The sequence below is a fragment of the Corvus brachyrhynchos genome, unplaced genomic scaffold (assembly GCF_000691975.1).
Source record: "Corvus brachyrhynchos isolate BGI_N302 unplaced genomic scaffold, ASM69197v1 scaffold334, whole genome shotgun sequence".
NCBI classification, from domain to species: Eukaryota; Metazoa; Chordata; class Aves; order Passeriformes; family Corvidae; genus Corvus; species Corvus brachyrhynchos.
The window spans coordinates 1,758,567-1,770,137 of record NW_008238316.1 but is presented as its reverse complement, the minus strand read 5'-3'; the positions used below and the strand labels follow the sequence as shown (position 1 = coordinate 1,770,137).

General features: G+C 48.9%; 1 protein-coding gene across 15 annotated transcripts in view; it reads right to left on the bottom strand.

Moving 5' to 3' along the window:
• Positions 1-11,571, bottom strand: part of PCDH15 (protocadherin related 15) — a 572,690-nt gene that overhangs the window by 56,409 nt on the left and 504,710 nt on the right. For all 15 annotated transcript variants that reach the window (XM_017733770.1, XM_008633276.2, XM_017733771.1 and 12 more), the window contains 2 exons: positions 8,646-8,755; positions 7,293-7,433 (listed from right to left, as the gene is read on the bottom strand). In XM_017733770.1, the coding sequence (XP_017589259.1) occupies positions 7,293-7,433; positions 8,646-8,755 (251 nt within the window). The remainder of the gene's footprint in view (positions 1-7,292; positions 7,434-8,645; positions 8,756-11,571) is intronic.

The following is an 11,571-nucleotide window of genomic DNA, read 5'->3' as shown; positions in this document are numbered from 1 at the left end:
GGTGCCAAACAGATTCTACTGCGCAGTAATCTCCACCAACATCTGCTTCCCTTTTTCAGAATCGTATCATCCAGAAAGATTGCTGGAAATGATGATATCCAGTTCATTAAAACCACATTTGCAAGTGATAAATTGCCTCCTTTCTGAGATGGTTTTCCCAGCTCCTTTCAGTGCCAGGATAATTTCAGTGTTGCACAGGTGCCACTGACCTGAGTTACTTGTACAATGTAGGCTTGTTATAAAAGGCTCAGGAGCTGTATCTTTAGGGGAGGCAAAAATTAAACCCCAGACTATTTCTGATATGGCCAAAGTCATATTCTGCCTGATGGTCCAACTGATGGGAAATGAATGATGGCTTCATAAATGGAACTGAAATCTGAAAAAAACCCAAATATTTAAAATGCTGTCCCTGAGCCAGCAGAATGTCCTGGGGGTCCTGGGGACACCGAGCTGTCCCTGAGCCTGCACAGTGTCCTGGGGCCAAGGCGGCCAATGGGCTCCTGGGGGAGAAGGAGCAAATCCCAGATTCCAACAGCCTTGGAACTGCCAGACTGTCGGAGCTGGCTAGGAATGAGTCTCTTCCAGGCACTGGACTCCCAAGTTCTTTCTGCTACCAAGCTGAGGAAGGGCCTGGAGCATCTCCGTGCCCAGCACAGGCTGAGGGAGCCGGGGCTGCTCAGCCTCGAGAGGAGCCCCAGCTGAGAGGGGCCCTCAGCCCTGGCTGTCCCTGGCTGTCCCCGGGTGCAGGGGGAGGGCCCGGGCTCTGCTCCGGGGCCCAGCAATGGCACCAGAGCACCGGGCAGGGCCTGAGCCCAGCAATTGCCCTGCCCAGGAGGCAGAACTGCTGCCCTGGGCAGTGCCCAGCCCTGAGCAAGTTGGGCGCAGAGGCTCTGGTCTCTCCTCCCTGGGGCTGTTGCAGAGCTGTGTGCACACAGTGCTGTGCCTGTGCTCCGGGATGGCCCTGCTGGAGCTGGGAGGTGCCACCAGGTGCCCTCTGTGCTCCCTGCAGCCTGAGCCCTGCTGTGGGGCTCTTTAGTATGGAGAGAAGGGGGATAACAGAAAGGAAAGAAAAGAAATTACATGAATTGTCAAATCTCTGTCATCTTAAACCAGATCCTTGATGTTTCTGGCTGCAATACCAAGCTACGGTAGGAAAATGAGATTCCCAGGCAGACTTTCCCACTGCAGCTCCACCCTTTAGGGAAGAAGGTGGCATTAAAAGCAGAATTATGTGTGGAAGTGACCTTGCCCTGCTGAGCCTACAAGCAGTCCTATCACCGGCTGCCACTGGTTTGATGCTGGAGGGAAGATCCTGATTTTATCTGTGCAAGTGGGATCAGGTGCTGGCTCACCTGCACTGGTTCTCTCTAATTCAAATTAAACATCATTTGCATAATGCTCACTGTTGTCGTGTCAGGCCAGTTTGGGTGAGGTGGCTGAGCCTTGTGCAAAGTTTGCCTTGCAATTTGCTCAGCTCCCCATTTGTTTAATTTGCTGGCAGTTCTCTGAGCTGCCAAAAGGCTGATTTGTTTAGCAAAGGGTGAACGCTTGGAGAATGGAGAAATGGAAGTTATTACATTAAGGACAAAGCAAATGAAACATCCTGCATAGCCACAGGCCAACATTAGCACCGTCACCATTGAACATCTACCTGCACTTCAGCTTCCTGCCTGATTTTGGACACAGTCCTTCGTTCTGGCAGATGGAGTGGAATGTGGCATCTGCGAGCTCCTCCCTGTCCCAGCCTTTGGATGCAATTCCTACAGCTGGCTGCAGGAAAGGGCTCCCCGCCTGCTGCAGACGTTTCCTTACCCTCACACTGGAGTTCTCACTAAAACCCCTCAGCAGCAGCTGTGCCATGTGGGAAGGTTGTGCTGGATCCTCTCCCATGCGGATTTTCCAGTGCTTCTGCTTGATTCAGGAATATCCCCTGCACATGGGCTCTGGTACTCCCAAATCCACCACTCCTGCACCTCCAGCACCCAGCCTGATGGAAAAGGCCACCAATGAAGCACAGTCTTAGAGAGTCTGGTTTAGACTCTGCCATTAGACTCCTTTGCCCTTCATATTCCGAATTTTTAACCACTTTTCTAAACACTCCTTGGGTGTCCTTTGTGAGGACATCGATCATCACAGGCTGTCAGTATTCACACTCCCAGAGGAGAAATTTATACCCCCATGGATGTAAAACCTTCCATCTTTGGTGTTCTAGGTCTGGAATCCAGCTCCAGTTACTTCTTTTCTTCATGGATTCCAGGAGTGGAAAGCAGGATTTACTTGCCTGTGGTACTTTTTGTGAGACCTCACAGAACCCAAATATAATTCTTATTACTGTGACTGAGCTACCTAAAGAGTTGGCCAGGTGAAAGAGCAAAAAGCATCCTTCCCTGGACAAAGCAGCACAGGCTGCCAGGGTGGTCAAGACCAGCAAATAAAATAGATTTCAGCGCTACCTTGGTCTCCTGCAAGATCCCTTTTTCCTCTTCTCTTCCTGCCCCCCAGAGATGAGCTGCAGTGCACAGAAAATACAGCAGTGCAGCTGCTTCTAAGTCATCCTCAGCTTCTAAGAACCAGCTAAATAATCACTGCCAAGACTTTTGGATCTTTCATCTTGTGTGGTTTGCTTAAGGGGAGTGAAAACACCCTGAAAGCTACTCTAAAACAAAGCTGAGAAACCTCTGAAACACCTGAAACGAGCAGACCACAAATAAGTAACACAGAAAACAAATGCAAGAGAAACTCCTGGGTCACTAGTGAGTACTAATTAACACTTCATTCCCAGAAGTTTTTCCCAAACATCCTCGTTGAAAGCTCTTTGCCAGTCTCCCCATCTAAAAATGTGCCAGATCCGTGTGAGCCTGTAGTTCCTTGCCAGGCTGCAGAAAGGAAGCTGAACAGAAGCAATGGATTTTGGACACTGGGACAGCACCAACGATGCTTTGAGTGCTCCCAGGTGAGTTTTACTCAGTGCTCTCACCAGCAGCGCTGCTCCGGCCTTCTGCAACATTCCAACCCAGCCGTGGATCCAGCTGCTCTTCATGCATGGGTAATTCTGACATAAACCCCTGCATCTCCAAAAGCAATTCTGGAGGAGGCAACAGCAGATTTCAAAGAACCTTTCCAAAGTTCATTTGAATCCAGCTGGGAGGGAGAACTGTAATTTGCTTTCCTCCTGCCTTACAAGTGAGTGGAGCAGGCTCTGTGCTTTGGCAGGTGAGCCGAGCTGAGCTGCAGCTGGGCTCCATCTCACATTCCTGGGTTTGGCAGAACCAAGTAGGAATCAGCACTGAATATTTTTCAGTGGCATTTCGATCTAAACGAGCCCATAAGGCCTGAAGAAGCTCATCATGTGCTGTCACTGCTCGAAGAGTGCAGAAAAAAGCAAACAGCAATGTGTTTGGACCAGCACTGATCCAAGGTCTGATTTAAATCCGTATAAAACCTCTTTTTCGAACAAACAATGACCAGAGTGGGAGCTCAGGTTTTATGCAGCCTCTCTGAAATGCACTTTTTTGCTGCCCAACAAAATTGAAGCCTGTCCCAAGCTCCCCCAGAGCTGTGAGGCAGAGGGATGAGCTCTCCAGGCTCTGCTTGCATTGAGTCCATCTGTCACAACTCCTGGATCTGGGAACTGCTGGAGCAGCCAACTTGTACAGCACCACCAGCAGCAACTTTTGCAACGAAAAACATAAGGCTGCTTTACTATTACATGGACCCCGCAGGGACACAGAATGCATGCTCATGTTTAACGGAGTAGAAGCATCATTCCCATTTACCATGGAGCAGTTGCAGAATGTTAGTTGTAAAACTCCCATTTCCACTTTATTCCCAAAGGGTTTTTTTGGGTTTAGGAAACTAAAAGCTGAAGGAGACAGAACTGTTGCCTCACCCCCAACCACCAAAGCACAGCCCTGCTCGCAGCTGGGAGTACAGCAGAGCCAGGGCAGTGCCTCTGTACCAGCCCTGGGGGTGCCAAAGGGGACAAACAGTTCTACCTGACATGGAAATAATCAATGGAAGGTGATTTTGTTTTCAAATCCTCTGACAGCAAGATAAAAACCATGTCTAACAAGGTTCTGTCATGGAATCATCCAGGTTGGAAAAGACCTCCAAGATCAGGGAGTACAACCTGTGACCAATTACCACCTTGTCACCCAGGCAATTAATTCCTCTTAAATGCAGGAAAAGCTCTGTTATTATCTTTACATCTCTAGGAATGTAAAATCATGGAGTCATGGAATGGTTTGGGTTGGAAGGACCTTAAAGCTTATCCCATCCCCTGCCATAGGCTTGGACACCTTCCACTGTCCCAGGCTGCTCCAAGCCCCAATGTCCAGCCTGGCCTTGGACACCTCCAGCGATCCAGGGGCAGCCACAGCTGCTCTGGGAATGCCCCCCAGGGCTTTGGTTCTACACCTGGGACCGGGTTAAATTTGGTGGTAAAAGCCTCTCTTTGTCCCTCCTTGTCCATCCTGCTCCACTGCTCTGTCCCTGTGCTAAGGCAGCACTTTCTCTTTGTTGCTCCCTCTGCTTCCACAGAAATCCTTCTGCTTCCTCCTACCCTTTCCTTTCTGCCTCAAGGAGCATCAAGTCCAAGTCCTGGCCCTGCACAGGACAGCCTCAAGAATCCCACCCTGTGCCTGAGAGCGTTGTCCAAACTCCGTTAATATGGAAAGTCCTTCAGGGCTCAGCATCCCCAGAATCCTCAAGGAGAACTCCAAGCTTTTTAACTCATCCTCATCACCAAACCCAACTCTCCTTCCATTCAGATGAAGTAAAACCACACAGCAATTTCATAGCATAAAGTTTCAGTTAAAGTAACTCCTTTAATGAGTTTGACTCTGCTGAAAGCAAGAATGTGACTTGGCATGATTTAGCATCATCTATTAAACCCCCAGTTTAAGTCACCAGTTGGATGCTCTCATACTCCAAAGGACATCTCAATTTACTTTCTCTCCTCACACAGTTTTGCAGTTATTGCCATGCTATCAGCTGGCACCATCACTGAAGACAAGCTTAGTTACACTCAATGCACTTTCACTTTTCCCCAGCACAGATGCAAACTCCAGCTCCTACTTCTCTATAACTATTTCCTGTAATACCATCACTGCAAACAATTTGGTACCAAGCTTCTGAGCTTTGTGAAATTCAGCCCTGTGTGGTGGCTGAGCAGTTTGTCAGTGCTCTGTAATTTACGGAATCCCAGGATCCCTGAGGTTGGAAAAGCCCTCCCAGCCCATGGAGTCCAGGCTGTGCCCGATGCCCACCTTGTCCCCAGCCCAGAGCACTGAGTGCCACCTCCAGCCCTTCCTTGGACACCTCCAGGCATGGGCACTCCAAAGCTCCCTGGGCAGCCCCTGCCAAGGCCTGAGCACCCTTTCCATGCAGAAATTCCTGCTGCTGTCCAAGCTGAGCCTCCCCTGGCCCAGCCTGAGGCCGTTTCCCCTTGTCCTGTCCCTCACGGAGAAACCTCTCAGACCCCATAGTCCTAAAAGGCCCTACAGCCCTCACAGCCAAGCTGAGCCTCCCCTGGCCCAGCCTGAGGCCCTTTCCCCTTGTCCTGTCCCTGTTCCCTGGCAGCAGAGCCCGACCCCCCCGGCTGCCCCCTCCTGTCAGGGACTTGTGCAGAGCCACAAGGTCCCCCCTGAGCCTCCTTTGCTCCAGGCTCAGCCCCTTTCCCAGCTCCCTCAGCCGCTCCTGGGGCTCCAGCCCTTTCCCAGCTCCGTTCCCTGCCCTGGACACGCTCAATGTGTATCTCAAAGTGAGGGGCCCAGAAATCCCTGTAGCTCCAGAGTAGGTCACCGACAAATTGCAGAACAAATTCCACCAATTCAGGAGTATCCAAGACCAGAACTGGCAGCAGGTCATTGCCACCAGGTGTCCCAGCTCCATATTAATTCAGTGTCACACCATCCTGGGGCTTTGCATTACGAGTCACCCAGCTCCAAAATGGTTCATCAGCTCAACCTCAGCAAAGCCCACAGTGATGTGTTCATTGTGCCCCATCTCCTCCCACTGCAGCTCATCAATTCAGTGCCCTGAAACTCAGAAGTAGTGTTTAACCTGATTAAAACTCCTCAAAAATGAACGAAGTGCTGAGAAAATGGAAAGGAATTAATTGTATAAATGCAGGAATCAAACCCAAAGGTCAAGGGATCTCCATTACAAAATCATAAGTGATTCAGCTGGCCAGATACTTCTAAAGTATTTTAAATATATACATTTATCAAATTCTTTAGCCATCCGTGCAGCACAGCGCACATTCCAAGGAATATATATGTTGTGTACTCCCAGAGAGCCAAACACACCCAGCTTGTCTTCCTGTAAGCTGGCCTGAAGTCAAACTCCAGTCATTATCCAGCATTCCGGAATAAAATAACTCAGCCATCACTTTTTTGGAACTGCTGTTCAGCTGGGAGAGCTGCTCCAGTGCAGAGTGTGAGTCAGAAGAGGGAATGAAGGGCAGGACCTGCTGATTCCCTCATGTCTTCAGCGATCCCAGAGAAAGGTTTGGAGAAGGCTTTGTGCTGCATGGAAACCTAATCTGCTCCCTGGGCATTCCTTGGCTGGATTTTTATGGATATAACCTGACCTGGATTTCTCCCAGGCACAGGGAAAAGCAGGCAGCTCTGTCTTTCTGTCCCCTGCCAGGTACATCCTTGATGGTGGCTAAACCAGCACAGGATCTCACCCTGCTCCTAACAAAGCCAAGCTCCTGACCACTGCTTAACCCCAATGTGTCACACCCTACACACTCCATTCTTACTCAAGGAAAAAGAAATAGCCATGATAATCCAGGCTCAAAATCCCCAAACCTTCTGCTGGTTCTGTGGGTAGCATTGGAAAGAAACCCTGGTGAAGGTATTGGAATTGCCACCCCTGTACAGTGCCTCAGGCCATTCCCAAGCTTTATGGAGTGTTCCCAAATACTTCAGCCCCTTCAACTAACATGGAATCACAGAATCCCAGGATGGTTTGGGTTGGAAGGGATCCCTAAATCCCATCCAGTGCCAGCCCTGCCATGGGCAGGGACACCTCCCACTGTCCCAGGCTGCTCCAAGCCTCAATGTCCAACCTGGCCTTGGACACTGCCAGGGACCCAGGGGCAGCCCCAGCTGCTTTGGGCAAGTCAGGCAGAGAGACCCAAAAATGCACCATGGGCTGTGATCCCATCACCACCATCACAGCCCTAAAATCCAGAAAGGTCACTGGAGTGCAGTTTCAACATTCTCAGCAGATCCCAGCAATATCTGTGTAAAAAAGGTGGAAAAGGAAGGATTTTTGACACTTACTTTTGGAGGGGACCCGCAGGTTGGATCTCACCACCTGCAGGGAGTCTGCCTGCACTCGCAGCTCATAACTTTGGACACGTTCATAATCCAGAGGCTTCTTCACGGAGATCACTCCCGTTCTGTTGTTAATGGCAAACACATCTGGAAGCCAGAAAAAACACAGGAATTTTCTGGGATGCAGAAACGGGGATTTTCAATACCCAAGGCTTTTATTTTGGGGATGACACAATCCAAGCAAGTCATTTCCTCCCTGCCTCCCCTCCTCCTTCGGGCCTGGAAAAGCCCACATAGCTCCTCTTTGAAGATATTTTAAGGAGCAAATCAGCTGGATCCAACCTGCTGCTGGGATAACCAACCCAGAGTCACAGAATCATGGAATATCCTGAGCTGGAAGGGACCCGCAAGGATCACGGAGTGCAACTCCCTGCACAGGACTTGAGGACAAGTAGGAAGACGGGACAAGACAAAGAGCCCACACTCACAAAAAGGAGGATGGGATGGGGAATTCTTTACATCCTTCCCAAGAATTCTGTATTATTTTGTCAGGATATCCAGGTGGATCACAGAGAGTATCCCAGCAGGATGTTTTGCTTGGATATCAGGCTCTAATCCAGTATTTGTTACAGCATGGCCAAGCCTGCAATCCCTTAAACCAGATTTTTAAGCAAGTATAACTCCATCAAAGCTATTCCTATTTTTATTTTGCTGTGCCATGGGCTTACACCACGTGGCACCCACGGGAATGTTCACATCAGTGAGTATTTTTTTCTTGTAATCCTGCTAATTAATCTGAGCTTTAGCTGATCTCCAAAGGTTTGATAACGGCAGTTGTAGAATGATAGAATGGTTTGGGTTGGAAAGGACCTCAAAGCCCATCCAGTGCCACCCCTGCCATGGGCAGGGACACCTCCCACTGTCCCAGGCTGCTCCAAGCCCCAATGTCCAGCCTGGCCTTGGGCACTGCCAGGGATCCAGGGGCAGCCCCAGCTGCTCTGGGCACCCTGTGCCAGGGCCTGCCCACCCTGCCAGGGAACAATTCCTTCCCAATATCCCATCTAAACTTCTCTGTTCCAGCTTGAAGCCATTCCCCCTAGCCCTGTCACTACATGCTCTTATAAGAAGTCCCTCTCCAGGTTTCTTGTAGGCTCCAGCACTGAAATTCCCTCCTGCTTGTGCAGTTGAGGTGGGATTTCACCTCGATGATCTTAGAGGTCTTTTCCAGCCTTAACGATTCTGTGATTCACCTCAGCAGCTTCACTTCTCCACACTTTCTTGCAGACCTCTGGTGCACCCACCAGGCCTGGCATAACCACAAGGCTGAAATATTATTATTATTATTATTATTCCACTTACCCTCTTCATTCCCTGACACAATGGAGTACACGACTGTCTGGTTCAAGGCGGCCGCGGTGACAACGGTGACCACGGTTCCCTTCGGGGCACTTTCACTCACTGGGGGGGGTCTGCAGAGGGGAACAGAAGGATTTGTGTGACATTCCTGAACAGCAGATTATTGACAATTATTCCTCGCCTTAGTATTTCCACCATCTATTAGGCTGCCAAAGGATCTGTTATTAGGGAAAATCATATTCAAAAGGAAAATGTTCAGCCTTTGAAAATGCAAAACCCACTGAGAAGTTCAATAGACAAGAGGTGGCAATGTAAAGATCTAATGCTTCTTGGATGTGAGAAATGGGTAAGCAGGGAATAATGAGGAGAAACAAGAACCACCCCAGCCTGAAAAATTGGAAGTAAAAGACAAAATAGATCTTTTATATATATTTTATACAGATCTATAAATCTCTTTTATAACATATCTTGAATATATTCAGGTCTACTAAGAAAACTCAGTAATCTGTCAGAAAACCACAGGAAAATTCATTCATGGGTAAAATTCCATGCTTTAAGCAGGAATCACTTTGGGGCCACCTCCATGGGAATTTCCACTCTTCACAAAGATCCAAAAATTTTCCTGGGAACACATTTTGGTACTAAAACCCGAGATGCTTTTCAGGAAATGAACTGCAACCCAAGGCTACCCAAACACTGTGAGGGTGGGCAGGCCCTGGCACAGGGTGCCCAGAGCAGCTGGGGCTGCCCCTGGATCCCTGGCAGTGCCCAAGGCCAGGCTGGACATTGGGGCTTGGAGCAACCTGGGACAGTGGGAGGTGTCCCTGCCCATGGCAGGGGTGGCACTGGATGGGCTTTGAGGCCCTTTGAACCCAAAACATTCCATGACTCTGTGCTGATGTCTTTAAACCAGCAATCCAAACAATTTCAACAAGGAGAGGTGAGAGGTTTGAGCTCATCTCCAATCCTCCTCAGATTTTCCTCATGGCAAACAAAGATTTAATTCATGCTTCAAACTCTTCAAAATAAATTCAAAAGGAATTTTTGGCACTCATCCATGAACGCAGATGGGGTTTTATTAATGCATTACGCATATATTTTCAATTTTAAAAAACTACACTCATTGATAGATAACAAGATAAACACCAGATGAGGATCTGCTCCGAGAAGCTCCTGATTTTGAAGATCAGTTGTGCACTGATCTTCAAAATTCCAGACAATATCTATGCTTAATTCCAGGGAATATCATGGACGTACTGGAGGACCAAATGGCACCTGGGGACATGGTCTAGTGGTGGCCCTGCCAGTGTTGGGGGAACAGCTGCATTTGATGATCTCAGGGATCTTTTCAGGCTTAAATAATTCTAGGATTCCATGAATATTTGATCACTTTCCCCTTTCATGTTCCAGGTGGTTTTCAAATCCTCCATCCCACACCACATTTTCCCATTCTAAGGGCAGGGAATGGGCATGGCCCCAAGGCTGCCAGAGCTCCAGGAGCATTGGGACAATGCTCTCAGGGACAAGGTGGGATTGCTGGGGTGTCTGTGCGGGGCCAAGTGTTGGACTGGATGATCCTAGCGTGTCCCTTCCAACTCAGGATATTCCATGATTATATGAAAGTTGGAACCCCAGGATACAATCCCAACTATTGAACCCAAACTTTTCCCATCAACAAGTGGCCAATCTTCCCTTGAACTCTGCCTCACAAACAATGAATATTGCTTTGAACATCCTAGAGCAATTTCGAGATACTGAATATGTGGAATGAAGTTTTGGATCATGCAATATAACAGTGAGCTCCTCTTTTTCTCACAGATGGAAAAATCCCATTTTACTCAAACGCACGTACACGGAGCAGATCCCTCTGCTCCCACCGTCCCGCGTCAGCGGTTGGAATAAAATTCCTTGTTGCTCCTTGAGCTCTAAAACCATTGCTATGAAAAGCTTTTTAATGCACATTTTACCAATGCAAATGTTAATCTTAGAGATTAAAAAGCTGCCAAAAGGCAGAGAAAGACAGGGGAAAAAAAGCTGCCAAGGCTGGAGGCATTTAAAGCTGGAGTTCTTTTGATGAGGTCAGAGAGGAGAATACCCTTTTCATGCTGCTTTACAGATGATGTTGTTTTCTTAATCTTCTGAAGGGGTGGGAGTGGAACAAAAACCCCACACTTAATTCCCAGCGCAATTCCAGGATATTCCTGCAGTGGGAATGGCCTTGTAGCTCCCTCTGCCAGTGCTGAATCCAATGGACTGACAAATCAGTAACAATTAGCAAGAGGTTTTGTGTTTGCTCTGGAGGAAGGGGGCAGACCCCTTTCTCAGGGAATAAATTCCTTATTTTCCAATGTTTGAATCACTAAGATGGAAAATGGCGCTTTTTTCCTGACATATTATTTGGAAGTGTTTTAGGGCACAGACAAAGGTGGTTTTATGCCATAATTCTGCATTACTGCATGATAAAAGCTGGAATTTCTGTGGGAAGAGGAGAGCATGAGAATCCAGCCCAAAGCACCCAGAAAAGGATTGGAAAACCCCCATGGGAGGGGAGGGGAAGGGAAGGGAAGGGAAGGGAAGGGAAGGGAAGGGAAGGGAAGGGAAGGGAAGGGAAGGGAAGGGAAGGGAATTGCTGTGAGCTCAACACCACTGGGGGGGGCAGGGAGGGTGAAGGGATTGGTGTGTCACTGTCACCCAGGTGGGGCTGGTGTGTCCCTGCCTTCCAGCCCAGTGCTGATTCCATGGAACCAGAGTTGTTGAAGTTGGAAAAACCTCCAAGGTCATCGAGTCCAACCATCAACCAGCAGCACCCCGCTCACCACTAACTGTGTCCCCAGGTGCCACATCCACACATCTTCTGAACACCTCCAGGCATGGGCACTCCAAAGCTCCCTGGGCAGCCCCTGCCAAGGCCTGAGCACCCTTTCCATGC